This window comes from Pelobates fuscus, chromosome 1 (assembly GCF_036172605.1).
Source record: "Pelobates fuscus isolate aPelFus1 chromosome 1, aPelFus1.pri, whole genome shotgun sequence".
Classification (NCBI taxonomy): Eukaryota; Metazoa; Chordata; class Amphibia; order Anura; family Pelobatidae; genus Pelobates; species Pelobates fuscus.
The window spans coordinates 35,586,889-35,611,074 of record NC_086317.1 but is presented as its reverse complement, the minus strand read 5'-3'; the positions used below and the strand labels follow the sequence as shown (position 1 = coordinate 35,611,074).

At 40.7% G+C, this 24,186-nt stretch overlaps 1 protein-coding gene across 8 annotated transcripts in view; it reads left to right on the top strand.

The window, feature by feature from the left end:
* Window positions 1–24,186, top strand: part of ITSN1 (intersectin 1) — a 140,573-nt gene that overhangs the window by 25,543 nt on the left and 90,844 nt on the right. For 4 of the 8 annotated variants that reach the window (XR_010090429.1, XM_063447545.1, XM_063447555.1 and 1 more), the window contains exons 2-6: window positions 13,518–13,577; window positions 18,151–18,246; window positions 20,700–20,763; window positions 22,819–22,979; window positions 23,264–23,443. Coding sequence is in view for 7 of the 8 variants with exons in the window: in XM_063447545.1 (XP_063303615.1) it covers window positions 13,550–13,577; window positions 18,151–18,246; window positions 20,700–20,763; window positions 22,819–22,979; window positions 23,264–23,443 (529 nt within the window). In the remaining variant the exon portion in view is untranslated. The remainder of the gene's footprint in view (window positions 1–13,517; window positions 13,578–18,150; window positions 18,247–20,699; window positions 20,764–22,818; window positions 22,980–23,263; window positions 23,444–24,186) is intronic. The other 4 variants (XM_063447565.1, XM_063447536.1, XM_063447584.1 and 1 more) reach the window with 3 other exon arrangements.

Below are 24,186 nucleotides of genomic sequence, written 5' to 3'. Positions count from 1 at the left end.
CAAGATAAATCAAAACCGGATAATGCTAAGGCAGGGTCGCTTAACCCCTTAAGGACCAAACTTCTGGAATAAAAGGGAATCATGACATGTCACACGTCATGTGTCCTTAAGGGGTTAAATTCAGACGTGCTGTTACAATCAAAACCTGATCACTGTCCATATACTTATGATACCACACTGTATATTGTATGCTGGAATGTCCGTCATAAAGTAGGTTAAATATAAATGGTATTGTGTGTGTTTTTGTTTGGTGTGGCTTTAGTGTGCGGGAGTTAAAGGGTCACAGCTGGAATTTGTCGATGATGGAGAGAAGGACAACTGCACTAAAACAAACCTATGCTTCCTGAGAAATATTGCTTAGACTGCAGAGTGGCTAGTGCAGGCTTTAACATGGAGAAATCTAAAGTAAAAATCATTCTTATCCTTCTTTCCAGACTCTTGTGTGACCCTCGCTGACTATGCTGTTTCTTAATAGATCCTTCCCTTTCCTGTCAGTGTGCTCGCAAGGCCCAGCTCTTGCATAACTCACTCCAGAGAAAGCACTGACTAATAACTGACTTGACACATTCTATCAGGGCACGTTTCCAGCTACAAATTTCTGCACAATAAGCCACCCCTTGCCGTGTCTTTGATTGGACTAGCGGGGTGTTTGGCAATGTTCATGCCTTAATGCAACGGGTCCTTTTTAAAACATTTTTTTTATTTTTTTTCATTAAAATATTGATGGCAGATTTTGGGAATACAGATGTTCGCACTGGCTGAGCGTCAAAACGCACAGACTGTGAACTACGCGTCCCACGCTGCGCGGCCAAACGTCTGCAGGGCTGAGTATAGCCACGAAGATTAAAGACTGAAATGTACAGCATCTTTAAACAGTGACGGATGCACTCTCCCATGACACTCTGCCAGCAGAAAACTAGGCCACTAATGGTTGATCTGTACTCCAGCTGTCTGGGCATTACAGTTCTGTAGCGGGACCTGGGTAACCCAGCTGGTTATCCCCTTTGGTAATGATAGGTCAGACCCATTTCCCCAGTTACTGGACAGGACACAGTTCCAAGGTACAACTTATGACTGTGTTTATTTGGGCACACAGCTTTTTATGCACAGACCCCTACAAGGGGTCTCCATCCAACACAACACACATTACATACAGGGGGGTGAACTTTTGGGCTCGGCGGTTACAATTACAATTTATACGGATGAATAGCCCTGGTCCCCCCTAGTATCCCTGCAAAAAGCGGAGCGGTCGGATGTAAATATCAGTGTAGAAAGTCTGGGGCTCAAGGCTCTGTACATCTCCTAAAATTTGTTCCATGGTGTTGCTTGGTTTAGTCTAGTAAATTCAAACTTCGCGCCTAAACCAAGCAACAACCAATCAGCCAAAAGGGCGCGAACCATATCACGCCAATGAGCGTTCGGTGGAGGAAGGAGTCTCGCCACCCAATCCGAAAAACGGGCGCAAAACTCTGCTGCACCAATCGGTGCTAGGGGAGGAGAGGGGTTTCGCGGCCCAATCAGAAGATAGTCACCAGATGTCACCAATCCGTGGAAAGGCGCAAAACCTATTAGCTCCAATCAACACCCAAAATGGTATAAAATTGAATAAAGAGACAGTGCCATATGACTCAAAGCAATATAACCAATTCAATGTTTCTTTAAGAGTAAAGTTAAATGAAGTTGTGATGGATGGTGCCTGGAGGCACCCTTACCTCAAGGGATAAACTCCTTCAGCGTTGGTCTCCACTTCCCCCTGGCAGCTTCCGGCTTCTGAATTTTCAAAAGGTAAGTTTCTTTGCAAGCCAATTTAGTGAATGGGGAGTCACTGATTGCCTGAGAACGTCAGCTCTGCCTGGCGGTACTCCGCAGTTCCTGAATCTGAAAATTCAGAAGCCGGAAGTCGCCAGAGGGAGTAGAGACCAGCGCTGGATGCAACTTTGAAGTCAGGGGCCTTCTGACACCATAACGACTACATTTAGAAGTTGTTTTTGTGCCTGGAGTGTTCCTTTAAGACCTGATCAAATATGAAACCAGTAGAATTGAACAGTGAAACTGTAGGAGCATGATCTATACAGCAAAACTGCTTCATTAAGCTAAAGTTGTTTTGATGCCTCTACTATCCCCTTTAAATACATATGTTTTCATTGGGGGTAAATATATGAAAAAATAGTTATTTTATTTGTTTTTAATTTGGGCAGTAAAGTGTCTATTTAATCTGGATATGGCACTGCTATGATTTTCAAAGAACACTAATAAACAAGGTTTAGTTGCACTCTGTCAGAATTACACCGAGACAACACCGGTTGAGGACAGTTTTAGCCATTGGCACTTGCAGAGTTTTTCTTTATATTTTGCCTTAAATTATGAAGAATCGAAAAAGAATGTTGGACAAGCCTGGGGTAGTTGTATCAAAAAAACATACTATGTATTCCTTAGATGGGAGAAGCAAACAAACAACCACAAACTAAATCAACTCACCTTACGGCCCTGGGATGGGTGAAGCAAATCACACACCTTAGTGCCAGAGGCAAGTGATGTAGAAATGACACACTTATATACACAGGTGTGAGTAAAGGAATTCACACACAAGTCCAGAGTGACGCAAATCACACCTTCTAATGGAAGAGTAAAGTTTTAACACTATTTATAAGAACTGGGAAAGGTGAAGAAAGTATCCAGTTACATTTTTTAGTAATTTGTAGATCATTTTTATGGCAAAGTTAATATGGTCTATGTTCTATTGTCAACAGTTTATTAAGCTACAACTCCCATGATGCTTTGCTAGCCATAACACTTAATTTTCTGTATTTTTTTCCCTCTACATTTTTGTTCTACGTATATACCATTTTATATATCCAATCACTTGACTGCAATCTTTCCAAAAATATAAATAAAAAAAATTGACAATATATTCCTTGACCATTTTTGAATATATATTCAGCCTACTGCCCAATAACATAGTTTAAAGGGTTACTTCATTTGACATGGCTGTGGTGCTTGGGATCTGTATGTGCAGTGTTTCAGTTTGACATACAGCAGTTTGCTACCGGAGGTTTAGCTCTCAGGCTGGCTCGTGGCACTGCCAAAGATGAACAAGAGTTCCTGGCTGTCTAATATATGAATTCTGTGCATATTGGGCGTCTGTTATGAGCACACATAGCATGCTGACCACAGACCACCTATGATGTAATGGCACTTCCCCTTCCGTGCCGCCCAAGTCCTCGGCATGTCCACTACAACATCTGCTGGGGGAGGGGGGGGGGGGGGGGGGAGTCACCGGTGGAGGATCGGGCTGCAGGGAGAACCTGGTGCCTCAGAGCTGCATGCAAGGTGAGTATTTATTTAAAAAAAATTTTTTTTTTCTAATTTTGTGTTAGATTATGCAAGGAATGGATACTTCAACTAAAACAGTGTTTTAATAAAACTCTACAATCAGGGATTTAAATGGTTCTTCCAATTAAAAAAACAAACAAACTTTTATTTAAAAAAAAAAAAAAAATCTCTCCAAGTAAGCCAAGAAACATAGAATGTGACGGCAGATAAGAACCATTCCGCCCATCTAGTCTGCCCAATTTTCTAAATACTTTCATTACCTGGCTTCATCTTATAGTTAGGATAGCCTTATGCCTATCCCACGCATGCTTAAACTCCTTTACTGTGTTAACCTCTACCACTTCAGCTGGAAGGCTATTCCATGCATCCACTACCCTCTCAGTAAAGTAATACTTCCTGATATTATTTTTAAACCTTTGTCCCTCTAATTTAAGACTGTCCTCTTGTTGTGGTAGTTTTTCGTCTTTTAAATATAGTCTCCTCCTTTACTGTGTTGATTCCCTTGATGTATTTAAATGCTTCTATCATATTGCCCCTGTCTCGTCTTTCCTCCAAGCTATACATGTTAAGTTCCTTTAACCTTTCCTGGTAAGTTTTATCCTGCAATCCATGAACCAGTTTAGTAGCCCTTCTCTGAACTCTCTCTAAGGTATCCATATCCTTCTGGAGATACGGTCTCCAGTACTGCGTACAATGCTCCGGGTGAGATCTCACCAGTGTTCTGTACAATGGCATGAGCACTTCCCTCTTTCTACTGCTAATACCTCTCCCTATACAACCAAGCATTCTGCTAGCATTTCCTGCTGCTCTGTTACATTGTCTGCCTACCTTTAAGTCATCAGAAATTATCACTCCTAAATCCTTTTCCTCAGATGTTGAGGTTAGGACTCTATTAAATATTCTGTACTCTGCCCTTGGGTTTTTACATCCAAGATGCATTATCTTGCACTTACCCACATTAAATGTCAGTTGCCATTTTTCTAGTTTACTTAAATCATTTGCCATTTGGCTTATCCCTCCTGCTTATCCCTCAGCAAAAGGACATACCTTACCACAGGAGCAGGCAACCTTTCAGTAGTACTGTGACAAAATAAAATGTTGACGTCCCTTGGCGTGCTGGTCCTATTTTTTTAAAATTGAGCTATGCATATTGTGTCTTATTGTGCTTGTCTTATTTATGGGTTCTGTATTTGTGTGTATGTGTGCTGCTATATTGTATATAATCATGGGTAGTTTGTGGTATTGTGTATACAAATGAATGTGGACTGTGTATGGGGAGCTGTTTATGAAATATTGTGGGTGTGGATGATATATTATATTGTGTTTAGTGTGTGTATGTGTGGGGCTCTTTGGTATTCCATGTGAGGATGCTTGTGGGGTTGTGTGCGTGTATATGGATTGTCAGTAATATTGTGTTTGTGGGGACTGTGTGCGTGTGTCTGTATGTGGGCTGTTTGTATTATTTGTACGACGGGGAGGCTTCTTCTGCAACTCTGTGTATATTTTGCAGTGTGGGTGTCTTCCCTAGGGTCTAGTGAGAACTGGGCTGGTCATGTACAGGTCAAGGGAAGAAGCTGCAATTTCTGCTGTGGGCTGCTCTACTACAGTGTGGAATTCTGTTCACATATGCTGTGAGGAAGTGATTTGAGATCACTTCCTCGAAGTGCTGTAATCCATAAATTGAGGATTGTCCCTCATCACCTTTTTGCACTTGCAGATATCTGAAGTTCCACTATGACTCCTGATAGGCCAGCACCTGTTTGGCTCTAGCAGCCTTGAGTGCCGTGCAAAAGCACCAGGAGTGCCATAGGTTGCGTTACCATCAAGACCTTCTGCAATATCACTAATAAAAATATTAGAGACTGGGTCAAAGTACAGATCCCCGAGGTACCCCACTGGTGACAAGCCCAAGCTTCGAATATACTTCATTGACTCAGCCACTGCCTTACCCATTCAACAATACTGGAATCCAAACTTAAAGATTGCAGTTTATTGATAAGACTTCTATGTGCAACAGTGTCAAAAGCCTTACTGAAATCGAGGTAAGCAATGTCTACTGCACCATCCTGATTTTATTATTTTAGTTATCCAATAAAAAAAAATCAATAAGATTAGTTTGGCATGATATCCCTGAAGTAAACCCATTTTGTCTCTGATCTTGAAATCCATGTGATTTTAGATGTTCAACAATCCTATCCTTTAAAGGATCACTATAGTGTCAGGAAAACAAAGCGATTTTCCTGACACTGTAGTGCCCTGAGGGTGCCCCCACCCTCAGGGTCCCCCTCCCGTGGCGCTGAAGGGGTTAAAACCCCTTCAGCCACTTACCTTAATCTAGCGCCAGGCTCCCTCAGCGCTGGTTACCTCTCCTCCCCCGCCGACGTCAGCGGCAAGTGCCGCGCGCGCATTCAAAGTGTCCATAGGAAAGCATTTCTCAATGCTTTCCTATGGACGCTCTGCGCGATGGAGGCATAATATGCCTCCAGCGTCACAGATGCGCCTCTAGTGGCTGTCCGGAAGACCGCCACTAGAGGCTGGATTAACCCCAGATGTAAACATCTCTGAAACTGCTATGTTTGCATCTAAAGGGTTAAAACCTGGGGGACCTGGCACCCAGACCACTTAATTGAGCTGAAGTGGTCTGGGTGACTATAGTGTCCTTATAAAGGGACTCTCCTGTGCCAGGAAAACAATCAGTTTTCCTGGCACTGCAGGTCCCCTCTCCCTCCCACCTCCCAATCCCCGGTTGCTGAAGGGGTGGAAACCCCTTCAGTCACTTACCTGAGACCCACGCCGATGTCCCTCGGCGGTGGTTTCGCGTCGCCGCCGCTCCTCCCAGTTATTACGTCGGCCGGTGGGCGAGACTGATCCCGCCTGCCGGCCGCGGAGACCTAATGCGCATGCGCGGCATTAGAGTTCTCCATAGGAAAGCATTGAAAATGCTTTTCAGTGCTTTCCTATGGGGAATTGAGCGACGCTGGAGGTCCTCACACAGCGTGAGGACGTCCAGCGACGCTCTAGCACAGTATTTCTGTGCTATGGACAAGGAAGTGCCCTCTAGTGGCTGTCTAGTAGACATCCACTAGAGGTGGAGTTAACCCTGCAAGGTAATTATTGCAGTTTATAAAAAAAAACTGCAATAATTACACTTGCAGGGTTAAGGGTAGTGTGAGTTGGCACCCTGACCACTCCAATGGACAGAAGTGGTCTGGGTGCCTGGAGTATCCCTTTAACATGGTTTCCATTACTTTCCCCACTACTGAAGTAAGGCTTACTGGCCTATAGTTGCCCGACTCCTCCCTATTACCTTTCTTGTGAATGGGCACAACATTCGCTAACTTCCAATCTTCTGGGACTACTCCTGTTAACAATGATTGGTTAAATAAATCTGTTAATGGTTTTGCTAGTACACCACTAAGCTCTTTTAATAACTTTAGGTGTATTCCATCAGGTCCCATTGACTTATTCGTCTTTACTTTTGACAGTTGAAATAGAACCTCTTCCTCTGTAAACTCGCATGTAACAAATTACTAATTTGTCCTTTTTCCTAACTGAGGTCCCTTTCCTTCATTTTCATCTGTAAATACTGAACAAAAATATTCATTGAGGCAGTCAGCTAGACCTTTATCCACTTCTACATACCTTCCTTTTTTGTTTTTAATCCAACTAATCCTTGTTTTACTTTCCTTTTCTCATTTATGTATCTAAAAAATGTTTTTCCTCCTTTTTTTTACTGGCTGCTCTTTTCTCTTCTGTGTGTGATTTGGAAGTAGCTGTATATCTGATGTTTTGGGATTGATGCATTTGTAGCCATATGAGCCATTTAGTAATTCTGTAAAACTCTTGCAACCTCACATTGTTGTTCCCTTGGGGGCCTGTACTCAACACCCACATGTGAGATGTTTGACTGCATTCTGATCCTGCTAGGATCACCAGCTGTGTTTACCCAGCAGAGTTCTGGCTAATGCATCCTTCCTACATTATTTTTGCTGCTATTTGGTATAGGACTGCCTGGATACAGAAAACTATTTGACTTGCTCTTAGCATATTGGACTGCTGTGGTTTATTTACTAAATGGGGAATTGTGGAGAAGTAAAAAGGCAAGAACTAGGCTGGTTATATTTGGGTTTTCCTAATTTTGCTTTTTTTTGGACTAAAATGAGCAATTCTCTACTATTCCCAGCTGACTGACACGCAAAATATTCTGAATATTCTAAATGAAATATTACGAAGTAAAGACTCCTTCTTGCTTGTTGTTATAATCTTAGCGTTTCAGATTAATTTAACCGTTCTATCCGAACTGATTGTTATATGCCATTAGAAATACATAGATAATGATGAAATGATTGCAAGGGTCACTCCTTAATACGTTAATAACTCCTGTTTTGAGATCAACTTAAAAGACCACTAAAGTCATCCAGACCACATCTCAATGCGGGGCTTCTGTCTTTATTTTTTTTTATTTTTTAACCCTGCAATGTAAAACCTCATGATTTACAGAAACAACCTAGAATCAAAAGGAAAAATATTTGATTGCATTCAATTTATTTACAAATTGCATTTTTCTTATACTGATTTGCTGCTTGGACCCTCACAATCTACGCATCTACTTGTCTTTTAGTTGCATACATACAGACATGCACCTTTTACTGGCAATTTCTCTCCGCTGTATTTAGTGAGTAAATGATGGCCTTGTGCTTTTTTGGGGATGCTTGGCTGTTGAGATAATTTTTATTATTTTTGGCAGCTAAACCAAAGAGAGGGGTGAAGGGAAATCCCAGATGCTGCTGAAATGGAAATTCTAAGCACAGCGTATTCTGGTAGTAATGTGTTTTTTCTCTATATAACCTTGCACCAACAAAGTCTATGGATCATTTTCTTTTTTTTTTTTTGGCACGTAACTACTATCCTCATCTGTGGATAGTTGAAGGGACAATCCATGCCGCAGCACATGTTTGGTGCAGTGGGTAGGTTAGGTGATGATTGATTATGTTTGGGTTCTTCTTCCTCTTCCCTTGTTACTAAATGGTATTGGTTTTGCTCCATAAACCCACACCATTTTATTTTTTCATTAAAAGTAATGCTCTGCATGATGTCTTGAGTTTCTGGGAAAAGTTTTTCAGTTATTAACTTCAACAACACAACTAAACTACAACTCATAGAAACCTTTTGGGTCTATAGACCTACAGGTTCATAATTTGTTCCCTCCTGACCTTGCCATGTTTCTCATGGGAAAAAAAACAGCATTTTAAAAATGTTTTACTTTTCTTTCCAGCAAAACCGTGGCAGCTATTGCTTCTCGTTTCCTGCAAAACCGTGGCAGCTATTGCTTCTTGTTTCCTGCAAAACCGTGGCAGCTATTGCTTCTCGTTTCCTGCAAAACCGTGGCAGCTATTGCTTCTTGTTTCCTGCAAAACCGTGGCAGCTATTGCTTCTCGTTTCCTGCAAAACCGTGGCAGCTATTGCTTCTCGTTTCCTGCAAACCGTGGCAGCCATTGCTTCTCGTTTCCTGCAAAACCGTGGCAGCCATTGCTTCTCGTTTCCTGCAAAACCGTGGCAGCCATTGCTTCTCGTTTCCTGCAAAACCGTGGCAGCCATTGCTTCTCGTTTCCTGCAAAACCGTGGCAGCCATTGCTTCTCGTTTCCTGCAAAACCGTGGCAGCCATTGCTTCTCGTTTCCTGCAAAACCGTGGCAGCCATTGCTTCTCGTTTCCTGCAAAACCGTGGCAGCCATTGCTTCTCGTTTCCTGCAAAACCGTGGCAGCCATTGCTTCTTGTTTCCTGCAAAACCGTGGCAGCCATTGCTTCTTGTTTCCTGCAAAACCGTGGCCGCTATTGCTTCTCGTTTCCTGCAAAACCGTGGCAGCCATTGCTTCTCCTTTCCTTTCACATCATGATCATCTTTTCTCCTACTTTTCCTGCAAATCTTATCCCCTTGTATGCTTGTGCTGAGCACTGTATGAAACCATTTACCTTGATTACATGTCTAAAAGAGAAATAGGAATCCACAAACACGATTCCATTTAACGTATTATTAACCCCATCACTACTGCACACTTTTTGATTTGAGATATTAGGGTACCATTTATGTCAAGCAACATAGCTTCAAATATCATAGCACTGCAATTTGTATAAATTGCCTAGTGACAATGTACTCTTTATTTCTCTTTCGTTCAAAACAAATAAAAAATAAATAAAAATAAATTCGGTAAATTAAAGGATTTTAGACCGTATATAGTGTACGGTACTTTATTTTTGCAATATTTCACACATGGTCTGCATTTTTTCCCCTCACATACAGTAATGTGACAAAATATATAAATAAAGTTGCTTTTAGGTGTTTGTAAGGCACTGGTAGCAGTACACCTTACTAAAAATGGGAAGAGTGTGTCAAATGAATGTCTGCATTTGAACATCATGCCCACATACAGTAAATACAATTAAATCCTATCTTTCTAAAATAAAGCTGCTATATCAATATTTTTCATAATACACAAACAGTAAATACAATTAAATCCTATGTCTACAAGAACAAGCTTGTAGAAAACTGCTATTGCATATTTGGCAATCTCTGGACTGCTAATATAATGATGACTGTAAAATGGCATAGTCCTTTCACCGCCTGACTGTAGGAATAATATGATCCATTGAAACTTACTGCAATGTTTAAAAGCAGGGTGAGCTTACTTTTTCAGCAAATTCACAGGGATTATATCTGTGATAAGTTGGTTATTATTACCAGGGACTCTCAGACTGTAAAGGTATAAATGAGGATGAATGAGGCTTTTTGAACTAGATTTTATACGGGAAAAAAAAATTACAGGAAAACAAGAATGTTTATACCTGATATGAGCATTAAAGGAGTTTAAGGAAAATTAGAATGTTAGTAATACAAACCTATATACCAAAACGTAGAGTGTTGTACACACTTTATTATTTTTCTCCCTAGAAGTAAGAAAATAAAGGTTATTACTTACCTTTCTTCTTCTGGTAAACTGTCAGGTGCAGACCAGCGTCAAGCTGTGCCAATTTGCATCTCCTCATGGACAGTCTCTTTGTAGTGGTTCTGGTGCCTAGAGTATCCATTTAAATAAAACCTTCTTGTTCTGCTGCTAAAGTCTTTCTGTCTGTAACTTCAATTCCATGTTTCAAATGACTGTAGAAGAGCGTATTTATTAGCCCAGATGAAAATATTAAAGAAAATTGACCTGATTTAATTCTTTCTATGTAGTTTCAGCAGGGATGATCTGAGTGCTATACAGAGTTCTAAAAGCATTAGGGCTTCGTAGTATGTGGAGCAGCACATTTAAATCCATTATTTGCCCTGTACAAGTTGTGCCAAATGTTACATCAAACTGCTCTCTATTGTTGGCCTTGTCTGCTGTGTTCTATCCGCATGTTAGTCAGTCATAGGAAGACAAATATTTGATACATATTGTTGTGGTGTTAAGTAAATATACGCAAAGCCTGACATTCTTGTACTTTATTTTTATTGTAGCCTGTGGAAAGAAAGGTTGGCTAAAATACTTTTTACAGGCAGCATATTTTTTTTCTTTGCGTGTCAACACTTGGGGATGGCATTATGTACAGATATAATCTCATTTCTTCTAAGTTCATGAGGAACACTGTAAAAAATGTACACTGGTATTAAAAAAATTACGTTATTTTACTTCTCTTTAATTCTGCACATTTGTCAAAATAAATGGTTACAAAACTTTTATAGAAAATGTGATCTAAGTCAATGAGAAACAAGTAAACAAAAAATGTATATTTGAAATGCTGCTTTTATTCAGTAAGGGTTTGTAATTGCCAATTGGACCAGTGTGAAAAAGTAGTCGCCCCTGAGCCCTGGCTACCACAACTGCTTCATGAACATGTTAACCCCAAAGTTTGAATCAAGTGCCGTTTAGCTCTGCCCCTGCCTATCCACTTCTCTGAACATTTTGAAAGGTGAAGCTCTCGACAGAGGCACCACCGGTTGACGTATGTAATTTTTCTGAAGCCGATTTTATGAATGGGGGGCTATTGGTTAACTTGGAACAATCAGTATTGCCCCTGTCCAAGGCTGTTAACAGGTGGTGTGGATATGTATGTTACAAAAAGTTGGAGGCGGCTCGTGGCATTGAGGGCTACTGGACATGGCTCAGTCATTAAACACCATAAATGTAAGGGCACATATTAGGGATGCACCGAAATTTCGGCTACCAAAATTTTCGAGAGAAAATGGGCCTTATCCCATTTCCCGAAAACTGGTGAAATTTGCCGAAATTTTATTCATTTTTTTCTTTTTCTTTTTTTACTTTTTACACTTTTTAAAAAATGTTTAAATATTTTTTATTTTTGTAGTGCATAGTTTGTAGTGCATAGTTTAACAGACATGCTTGCATTGACAATTCAGATATATTACAATGAAAGATAGTAATGATAACATGAAAAATCAAGAATACTGCACTTGGGATGTGGGGGAGAACACTATGGGACAGGGGGGGGAGAAAAGAACACTATGGGACGGGGGGGGGGGGGAGAAAAGAACACTATGGGAAGGGGGGGGAGAAAAGAACACTATGGGAAGGGGGGGAGAAAAGAACACTATGGGAAGGGGGGGGAGAAAAGAACACTATGGGAAGGGGGGGGAGAAAAGAACACTATGGGAAGGGGGGGAGAAAAGAACACTATGGGAAGGGGGGGGGAGAAAAGAACACTATGGGAAGGGGGGGGGGAGAAAAGAACACTATGGGAAGGGGGGGAGAAAAGAACACTATGGGAAGGGGGGGAGAAAAGAACACTATGGGAAGGGGGGGGAGAAAAGAACACTATGGGAAGGGGGGGGGAGAAAAGAACACTATGGGAAGGGGGGGAGAAAAGAACACTATGGGAAGGGGGGGGGAGAAAAGAACACTATGGGAAGGGGGGGGGAGAAAAGAACACTATGGGAAGGGGGGGAGAAAAGAACACTATGGGAAGGGGGGGGGAGAAAAGAACACTATGGGAAGGGGGGGGGGAGAAAAGAACACTATGGGAAGGGGGGAGAAAAGAACACCATGGGAAGGGGGGGGAGAAAAGAACACTATGGGAAGGGGGGGGAGAAAAGAACACTATGGGAAGGGGGGGAGAAAAGAACACTATGGGAAGGGGGGGGAGAAAAGAACACTATGGGAAGGGGGGGGAGAAAAGAACACTATGGGAAGGGGGGGGAGAAAAGAACACTATGGGAAGGGGGGGGAGAAAAGAACACTATGGGAAGGGGGGGAGAAAAGAACACTATGGGAAGGGGGGAAGAAAAGAACACTATGGGAAGGGGGGGGAGAAAAGAACACTATGGGAAGGGGGGGGAGAAAAGAACACTATGGGAAGGGGGGGGAGAAAAGAACACTATGGGAAGGGGGGGGGAGAAAAGAACACTATGGGAAGGGGGGGGGGAGAAAAGAACACTATGGGAAGGGGGGGGAGAAAAGAACACTATGGGAAGGGGGGGGGAGAAAAGAACACTATGGGAAGGGGGGGGGAAAGAAAAGAACACTAAAGGGGGGGGGATTGTTTTCCTGGCACTGGAGTTTCCCTTTAAGTTCAGTATAGCATAAAAATATAATAAAAAATAAAAGTGTTATACTGTATAAATACAGAGTATTATGTGCAACAGAAACACTAACAGGTAGAGCAGTGGATTCCGCTCTAACTTTAAAAGCTTGCTATATTTGCATTGCACATTAACAATAGTATAATTACCACGGTGTAAGACATATTTTGTTCCTTTTTACTTTTTATTGAAATTCTGATTTTTATTTTATTTTTGTAGCATAGGGGGTTATGGCACTTTAAAAGTGCTACTGATTAAATGTGTACGTTTTAATTTATAATCCGCTTTGTTCACTTGTCCCCCCCTTTACCCCCCTGAAATTCTACAGGCTAATGAACACTCTGGCATCTACTTGGAACGTACCATACAAGTGTTCCTGTAGTGCTATATGCACACGTGACTGCATGCCACCATTGACGGGACAGCCATGTGTATGATGTCAACTTTAAAAAAAAAAACACTTTGCTATCTTGATTAGCTTCTGGGTTCTGTGAAAATCAATCTATTGAAGGTTTCACTTTAGTGGCCAATTCTATATAAAGTCTTCTCTGTAAATGTAAGTTATTGCAGTAAATAGTAATTCGATTTTTTGTTTGTGTCTTTTTAGGTACCTACTAGCAAGCTAAACCGGACGCAAGAATGGCTCAGTTTTCAACCCCATTCGGGGGTAAGTAACTGCCTTATGAAAGGGTTTGATTTAAATTAGTGGTTGCTTTATTTTGCTATAACATGATCCAGACCTGGCTGCAATGTGATCAATGTGGCTCTACCAAGACAATTGGCATAAAATATAAGCTTTAAAAAAAAAAAGTACTTTATTTAAGTGTTCCTTTGGAGCACTTTTGGTTTGAAGTGATTTTGCCTTCATACAGCATTTTCTGAGCATGCTCAGTTAAATCATCCTGGACATGCAAGTGTTGCAGAGCTAAGTGTTTAAATGAAAACTGAAATACCATAAGCACTGTAGCATGCTTTGACAACTTAGCTGGAGTTCGGCAGTAATCCAGCTGTGAGCGCTTGACTGAAATACCTGGCAGTGTTGGGCTTAGCTCATTAGCTGAGAGTGTTTAGTGGACGCCCTCGCACTAAGAGCTGACCGTGCACTGCAAGGCTTCCCTCAGGGGAGATAGCAAAAGCTCAGTCTCTCTTAGAGGCTTTGACTGGTGCTTAGTGGACCATGGGTAAATTATCTAACCATTTACAAATTGTCTACTTACCCTGTGAGGGTGGCAGGGCACTCCTGGCATAACCATTATCTTTTTATTCTGTCACAGGATTAGTCCACTGAATGGCATTGGATTTATGCTAATATAAATCTGCCACCGTGGAGTGAAAGTAGCGTTCTGAGTTTTTAATATTGAGGGAGTCCCACACAATTTGAATTACTTATTTATTTATAAAATATTTTACCAGGAAAGATACATTGAGATTTCTCTCGTTTTCAAGTATGTCCTGGGTCACTTCCCACTCACCACCGATTACTGCCGTGTGAGCCATGAATGTCAACTCATATTAAAAAAAAAAAAAAACAATAAAAACATCATTTTTTTCTTTATCACTTGTGAGTCATGTACTTTAGTTCTATCTTATTAGTTTTGTGTGGCTTTTTTTTTTCACCATTCTGTGCCAACATTAAATCTGTGTTTAGTAGCGTTGTTTGACAACAGGGCAGGGTTTGGCACATTCTTTGAATTCTTGATTGATTTAATTATTTTATTTAAAATTTAGGTAAATACATTGTCGCAATGGCCTTGAGTAGGAGTTGCATTATCAAAGGAGCTGGACTGATGCACACTTTACGGTTCCAAAAAAGGTCTCGGTGTACATTTAGTAAAGCATATTCAATAGTGGCTTAACCTTGAGCTTAAAGGGACAGAATTATTTGGACCTATGATCATGCTGTTGCCATGTTTATGGTGCAAAATGATCTTTGTCTACCTGCAGATAGAAAAGACAAAACAGGAGAACAGAAGCTGAGAGAACACTCGTATAGGGGTTAACCCAAGGACTAGGAACGTAGTGAAAAAACGAAAAATGAGTGCCCTAAATTCATTTTAAAAATTAACCTTTATTGGTAATCCTTAAAATCAATAAATCATATCTGTGATGTGGATAGTGCTCAAATAATTAGAACTAAGGTATATACACAAACAGAATAGAAAAGGTCCTGTACAAAGGTATCCAGAGACCTATTTTGCAACCCACTAAAGCCAGGAAATTAACGTTGGCTTCAAGATAAATAAGCTAGGATTTAAGCAATCTAATAGATCAAAATACATAAATAATAAACAACTGAGGTGGATACAAATATGTTCTGATAAACAACAAAAGTATATACAGGTATTGATGGTCCTGTTGATAAATTATCAGAGACCTTTACTTAGTGATATGTACAAAGCAAAGTTCTGCAATCCACAAAAGCTGTATAAAGGTTGTATATACCGATTCAGGAGGTCCTATTGATAAATTATCAGAGATCTTGCAAAATTCTGCAATTCACAGAGGCTGTATAAAGTTTGTATATACAGATACAGGAGAACTATTATAGCTCAGCTAATGCTATCTGGTGAAATGGTTGGATACATAATAGTAGGTACTTATATCCCAGTTGCCCCAATGAAAAACACAATTAACAGCGGCAGTAGACTTAACTCGGGATCTGAACCACGAAAAAATATATAAAGTCTTAATCACATTAAAATAAAATTGATATTGATATAGAGTGTCAGGTCTCAGAGGACCCCTGACGCGCGTGTTTCGCCCAAGCCTTTTTGATACTATTTAGTTCATCCACGTGCATAGCGATATTGATTTACCAGTTTATATTGCTTAAGCCATTCTATACAGCCTCTGTGAATTGCAGAATTTTGCAAGATCTCTGATAATTTATCAATAGGACCTCCTATATCTGTATTCTGTAAATACAACCTTTATACAGCCTTTGTGGATTGCAGAACTTTGCTTTGTACATATCACTAAGTAAAGGTCTCTGATAATTTATCAACAGGACCATCAATACCTGTATATACTTTTGTTGTTTATTGGAACATATTTGTATATACCTCAGTTGTTTATTATTTATGTATTTTGATCTATTAGATTGCCTAAAACCTAGCTTATTTATCTTGAAGCCAACGTTAATTTCCTGGCTTTAGTGGGTTGCAAAATAGGTTCTTGCATACACCACTAACTTAGGTCTCTGGATACCTTTGTACAGGACCTTTTCTATTCTGTTTGTGTATATACCTTGGTTCTAATAATTTGAGCACTATCTACCTGCAGATAATTTAAGCTGCAGCCATATGTAAGCTTTGAACTAATTAGAAATGAACTGTCTCTCTCTCATAGCTTTCTATGAGAGTGGAATTAAGTTCTTTAGAGCATTTAAAAAAAAAAAAAAAACTCAACCCACCTCACCCCCCCAAAAATAACCTCATAAATTCATTGTAAGTTTAAAAGTGTATTAAATCTGGTTTAGATTTTTTAAATCTTCCAGGAAAACCACATTGGACTTACCAACATGTTTACTCTTAGAGTGCTTTAGCCCAACTTATTGCCATGTAATTTGTTAGGCACACTCCTAGTACCCAAAGGGTAAAGGTGACATGGATCTAAAAATTCATTCATTTGAGTGTGTGTAAATCTGTTACTATCTAGGATGGAGCTCCTGTACTCTAACAGAGTGCCTCCACCCAGTCCACTTCCTAGCTGCTTGCAGGAACCCTGGATCGCTTCAGCCCCAGTCTCCGAAGCTTGACTAGGGTCTTTTCGGAGCTCTTCCTCCCAAGCAGGCTGCAGCTCTCCTTCCAGGTAGGTATCGTCTCCTCTGCCTATTCCGCTGTAGTCCTTCTTCCAGGCAGGTATCGTCCCCTCTGCCTATTCCGCTGTAGTCCTTCTTCCAGGCAGGTATCGTCCCCTCTGCCTATTCCGCTGTAGTCCTTCTTCCAGGCAGGTATCGTCCCCTCTGCCTGTACCTCTGCAGCTTTCCTTCCATGCAGGTATTGTCTCCTCATCTTATTCCTCTGGAGCTCTGCTTACAGTGAATCGTAAGTTTCCTGTAAGTTTCTTGTAATTGTCCCATTTATAGTGAAATCTTATTATAAATCTCTTATAGCAGTGATGGCGAACCTATGGCACGCGTGCCACAGGTGGCACACCGTGCCCTCTCTGTGGGCATGCGCCCATAGGTTCGCCATCAATGCGGAGTAGGCGCCTGCCTGTCCAAAACGGCAGGCGCCTACTCTGCTTCCGTGTCGGGAAGCAGGGGGAGGGATCTGTGAAGCAGCTCCCCTGTCCTCCCGCGAGCAATCTGTGTGGAGCGTTGCCGTGCGTTATCATGGCAACGCTCCACACAGCATCCCGCGGGAGGACAGGGGAGCTGCTCCCTACAATCCTTACTTCCACCGAACCACCAGGGATGGCTGTGTCCCCCCCCCCCCCTCCTTCATCAAACGTAAGAAGGAGGGAGGGGGGGGGGGGTACAGATTTAGCATACCTTTTTCTTTTTTTTTTTTTATAACCACCCCCTACACACAGTACCCCAAAATATATCTTCTGCCTGCATAATTGGCAATATGCAAATCTACCCAAATATGCACATTGGCAAGCCTTGCTATTCAGGTAGTGCACACAAGCTGTTGCTGCAACCAACAGAGGGCGCTATACAGGCTCCATAGCCAAATTCTTCTAGTTGGTAGCAAGCATCAGCAGGACAGGAGAGCAGACAAATAATTAACAATAAATACATAATAAACATACATTGCACACACACTGCACCTACAATGGGCACAGGGTGATTTAAACATAGGAGTCATCCAGGGATCTAATTGAAGTGTCCATCTTATGTTCCCAGTGATGGTGACTAACGTCACACTATCTCTTCAATTTCCATTTGTACCCTCAAGCACAGACAATATATATATATATATTATAGATTTTTTTTTTTTTTTTTAGGCTCAACATTTAATGCCAAGATTGTATCATATTAAATAATTTTGATATAGGTTATAAAAAGTATCTAAAGAAGTTCTAGGTTCTAAAGCTTTTGTCCAGATCTAGTTTAACCTCTTTTATTTACACCCTGATTTGCACATGATATCACATGAAAGTAGACCAGAACTCAAGATTGTGAGAACATCCCAATTTCTGCTGAATTCCAGTCATTAACCCTTTAATATGTAATGTTTTAACTAGTCTTGCATTCTGGTATTGATATTCTCTCTCTGCTTTCCCTCTCCCAGCAGGGAATCTGGACATCTGGGCCATAAGCTTGGAAGAACGAGCTAAGCATGACCAGCAATTCCATGGTCTCCAGCCAACAGCTGGGTATATTACTGGTAAGAAGCATTATTAAATGGCCCTACTGGGCATTATATTTTGTGTGGGTGGTGTAATTTGGGATGTCTACAAGCTTAAAGATGTGACTAGGAGATCAATCGATAATAGTAATTTAGCTGTTTAGAACAATGGGGGAAATCGTCGCTACTCTGCACATGTGAACGGGAGAAATAGACGTATTAGTGCATCCTTTCCACTTCATCTACATTTAGTACAGAACCCCTTAAATGCTATTGAGTTATACCAATGTAGGTTTTATGGAGCTCTAATAACTGCATGTCATTATCCCATTGTTTCCTTTTTATTCAAAACAAATACTTAAAGGGGATTTTCTGTGGTTGCCATATTCTGGTTTAGAAGTGTTTTGTCAAATACCAAGGCTCTCTTTGGGCATCTATAATCCTGCTATAATGACGCACTTATTACTTACACACACTAGGTTCATATTGGTCCCCTATTGGATGCTGATGAACAGGTAAATGTGCTTGGCTAACCTGTTACTTAGACACCTTTTATCCTGTAGGTAGTAGTCCGGTTGTTAACAAATAAATTGGTCCAAGAAATCAATTTCCAGTGGTGTTTAGTGGGAATTTTACAATTTTTTTCCAGGAATATATTCCTTTGTACACTAAAGATTTCTGTAATGATAAACCTACCCCTTCGCACCCGACTATAAGATACAGATGTTTGCATATTTACTACATGTACCGTAACGAAGTTAACAATGTTGCTACTGTACTACCTTCTAATTGTTAATATTGTTTTGGTGTTCATTTCTTTATATTTATATGGCTGCTCCCGCTGTTGCGAGACCTGCCTGTCTCCTATTTTACTATCCTATCGCATTGTTATACATTTCCGGTGACACAAATAAAAGCCGTTTGAACACTAAAGATTTCTTTTATATGGGTTGATACCAACAAGTTCTTCCAGGTTTATTTATTTAAAATAAATCCTTTATGATAACGGTCAGTTAGGTGTAGCCAGTTACTAGCCGTGCTGTAATACTGATGGTTGTTCCAAAATGAAACCAGTCTGTTCTTTACATCCTCCTGATAATGGGATTTACTGCTGCTAATCACACTCCGATCAGATTAGCTCTGGAAATGGAAGCACAATATCCGAACACCACTCCCTGCAAATACCTTCTCTAATCTATCCAGCACACGTGGATCTTAATTTCATTAACATGCCAATTACAGTGGGCTATTTCGATTGCTGGTTCCTTTTATTCCCTTGTGTAATATTGTGCTGTCTCCTAATGAAGAATACATGTATTGTTGTGATTGTGATGATATTTTTTATGTATAAAATACTGTACAGGCTCCCATTATGTTTGGGTTCATGGGTTACGGGTGTCCTGGTAATGATTTGAAATCACATGTTAAAATCTTCAAAAAAGTTAGTTTTGGAAGATATTCTTGGAATAACACACTTAAAATGTTGGCTGTATTAGAATCAGTGCTACAAAGTTCAATATATCTTGCCAGGCAATTTTCCTTTTTTTTTTTAAAAAAAAAAAGCTTAAAATCAGATTTATTAAACCAGTGTAACATTTTGGATCCAGTAGTGGAGCCTTTATTAAGACTCTGTAACTTGATTTACACCATCCACCCCCTTTATTTTATTTTTGGATTATTTAATTTCCTTGTAAGGTTTGTACAATATTGGCAAACTTCAGATATATCAGATCACAGTGGATCCTCCGTAAAACAATGTTTACAGTCCTTTAGTTAGTAGGGCAGATTGTTTGGGGAAGTTACACTTTGCAGTTGTGTTGTATTCTACAAGAGACTGATTCCTTTTCTCCCAGATGGGGTCAAGGTTAAAGCTTTATACTCCAATGTACACTAGGAAATTACATGAGCATTTAGTGCTCAAGCTTTGAATAAATGAAACCCTGGTACTACCTGTAATCTATAGTGCAAATAAAAAAATCTAATTATCTATACGCAATGACGTTAAGATGGTTTGTGTTGAAAAGATGAAAGGCTGGCATATTGTACAAGGCTTACTCTGTGCTAAATAAAGCCATAGATAGATTGACCTGCTGGAAGTCTAACCTCTGACGCGGAAATTTCAACAGGTTTGACCAAAAACTGCCACTGATGCACTAGTTATTCCTGCATGACTGTGAATTTCCTTCAACCAGCCACTGGTCTCAATGCTGCCAAAGTATTTGGCCTACATGTAATGCCTGCTCAATCAATTACTTTTTGCATGAATTCTGAAACCATTTAGGAAATTTTAAACTTCTAACAAGCAGCAGTTCAGAAAGTATTTAGATGCATGCTGCGATATGCTCTGTGTTAAGCACATGTAGGATGAGATCCTTGGAAAAATATTATTTAAAGTTAGATTTTTAGAGTCAATAATGAGAGTGCGTGATTTACAGCCATCTTTTTGAACTGTGTATTCAAATTGATATTTACTTTTTCTTCTTCATGTACAGGAGACCAAGCACGGAATTTCTTCCTTCAGTCTGGCTTGCCGCAACCAGTTCTTGCCCAGATATGGTAAGTGTGAAAAAACTGAACTGGTGTGTTGTTGCATGTTGGCGATTTTAAGGGAATATGACTACATTTTCAAACTTTGTAAATCTGTTTATTGCCTGGTTTAAACATACTGTGTGTGACTATTTGCAGCACCTCCATTTGTGTGTGTATGATGTATAAATTACTTGCTGTAGTGTAATTTTATTGTTGGTAAAAAATTAAATTTCCTGGGGAAAAGTCATATTGGATAATTTTATTTACTTTGACGTGAGTGTTCCTGCAGCTCTGGATTCTATAACATTTCACATGCTAGAAATCATGTTTAAATACGTCCAGATGTCCTATTAAATATTAGAAGAATATATATGTTCATGTCCTTTTGTAGTGGTTCACATTAACCCTTTAGTGAATATTCCGGTGGTATATTTCTGGCTCAGACTTTTCGTTCGGTCTTGCTCTATAATACTAGATGAATACGTTCTATGTTTGAGATATGTATATTTTTATTTCAAGCACATATATTTCCAGCAGAGATATGTAATCGACGTGAATTGATAAAAACTGTGCAGAAACCTGATATTTTCGTTTATACATAACTGTTAAATGGTTACCTCACGTGCCATTACCTCTTCAGTGGTTTGAAGTGGTTACGGTGCCTGGAGTCTGCATGTACAGAGTTTAACCCCCTCTGCTGTTGGTAACGTCATTTGGGTGTCATTACCCAGGGTGGCTAATACGAATTTTGTGCATATTAAACGTCCGTAATCAACACAGACTTGCTGTCCATATCCTTTCCTTAGTCTGTATTCCCCCTACCTGACTCCATTGACTGGTATTGCACACTTTAGTGCTGGGATCCCTTCCAAATGTATCAAAATAATCCACTTATGTTGATATGCTGCAACCCACTCTACAGGTTGTATACCATTTACCTTACCGACACTGTGTGGCTTGCCCACACTGTAATGGCTGTGTGCACAGCTTGCTGGGTAATGGGCAGCTGACATTCCTGGAGACTGTCTGATGGATTGTAATTATATATTTTTGCTGAAATATATCTGCAGCATTTCGTATGTGCTTTTTGAACTGTGCAAGCTGCGTTTGAACCTAGAATTTTGATGCACACAAAATAACAAAATTGTAGAGAGACATGGAACTTCTGATCAATAAATATTTTTTTTTTAATTGCACGACTGGCCATAACTTGCTTTATTTATCTGTAAAAAAAAAAAAAAAAATATATATATATATATTTACTAGACCTTTCACCGTTTAGGATTATCTTCTTTTCTCTACTTGACATTTATAATATGCTAGAATTCATTAAATCATAATATAATGTAATGCTGTGTTGGTGACTTCTATTTATTTATTTTTAAATGGGTTAAATCCTAAATTGCCGTACGTGGATTATAATTTTGGAACTCTTACTCTGCTCTCTTTTTTGTTGTCATGGGTGTAGTGAGTGAATTAATTAATTTCAGACACAGCTTGGCGGAATCAATCTGCTTTGGTTCCAGACTCTGCCTTTACCAAGACTTATTTGGCTTTGCAGACCCTATGGTTGTTTTATGGTGCCCGTGGCTCCGCCCCTCTCTGGGAATATGGCTGATGCAGAGTGTAACTCTATTAGTGATCTCCGTTTATGCCAGTGGCAGAGAGGGGACAAGTTGCGGGAACCCAGTGACCCTCTTTCCTGTTAAACCGTTTAAAGAATATTTCAATACTATAGTGGGATGGCGCTAAGGGACACCTGGCCCCACAACCACTCCTATAATATGAAGTGGTTGTGGTACCTAGCGTTGTCCCGCGAATGCCCGAGACCTTTAGAGAAAAAAAAAAATATTAACACAAAATGTGCAATGTTTATAAAGGAGTAGTAAAATAACTGGGACTATAAGCATATTCTCCACCCTGTCGGTGAGATTAGATGATTCCCAGTGGCGCACACCTCCTTTCAGTGTACAAATGATGATCCATCACTGGGCACTCTAGGGCCAGTCACCCCTTTAAATGATGCATTATTTTCAGGATGTTCCAGCCCATTGTGTTACAACTTCAGTAATCTCTTTGCAGGGCACTGGCTGACATGAATAACGACGGCCGCATGGACCAACTGGAGTTCTCTATAGCAATGAAACTCATCAAACTGAAGCTCCAAGGTTACCCCGTGCCATCTGTCCTCCCTTCCATCATGCTACAGCCCCCAGTCACCATACCCACCGCTGCAGGGTTTGGTGAGTATCAGTGGACATATGAACAGCACACTTTCATGTTGCCCTATAAAAATATGTTGAATATGTGAAGCATTTATTAGGAGACCGTGTATCAAACCAGCTCATGCTTCATTAGATAGATACGTTATGTTATGTAAAGATATCTTAGTGTGCTGAAAAACTATAGTCTTGGAACAGAAGTTGTTTTAAAATTAATTCAACTTAACACCCATCTTTCTGTTAAGGATGCATGTAATTCTATCTTCCCCATGTCTATACCCAGTACGTTGTTTTCTGTTTTCCAGGTATAAGTGGAATTGCGGGCATGCCTCCCCTAGCAGCTGTAGCCCCTGTGCCAATGCCTCCTATTCCAGTAGTAGGAATGTCTCCACCTATAGTGTCCTCTGTCCCTGCTGCCTCAGTGCCACCCTTGGCTAATGGAGCGCCTACCGTTATACAGCCTCTTCCTGCTTTTGTTCACTCTGGTATGCTGCTTGGTCTTCATTATTAACATTGCTCTATGGCTTAGAGGGACACTAAGCACAAAAATATCTTTAGCATTATGAAACTGTTAGGTTGTAGTGATCATACCACCGCAGTCTCTCAATTCTCTTTATCTTATTAGTTAAATCGCCCTGTTTAAGTAACCCTGGCTGAGTCTCTCGGACTCCATGGGGGGAAAAAAAATATTTTTTAAACTGATCTTACTGCACGGTGTGTTTACTTTAGAAGTTATCGACTTTTGTTAATTGAGCACTCAGGAAGATGCTGCATTCTCTAGCAGGCAATTAACAGTGCAGAAGATAAGAACTCCTCTCTTGCAACTGTCATTAGTCTAATACTATCCTTACCTTTTGTGTCACTTTACACCACTCCCTCTAGCACAGTGATGGCGAACCTTTTTGAGCCCGAGTGCCGAAACCGCAATACATGCCAACTTTTTTTTCCTTAAAGTGCCAACACGGCAATTGCGTGTGTGTGTGTGGGGGGGGGTGGGGGGTGCGTGTGTGTGGGGGAGGGTGCGTGTTGTATGTGTAAATGAGGGGTGCTGTGTGTGTGTGGGGGGGGGGGGTGCTGTGTGTGTGGGGGGGGGTGCTGTGTGTGTGTGGGGGGGGGGTGCTGTGTGTGTGGGGGGGTGCTGTGTGTGTGGGGGGGTGCTGTGTGTGTGGGGGGGTGCTGTGTGTGTGGGGGGGGGGTGCTGTGTGGGGGGGGGGTGCTGTGTGGGGGG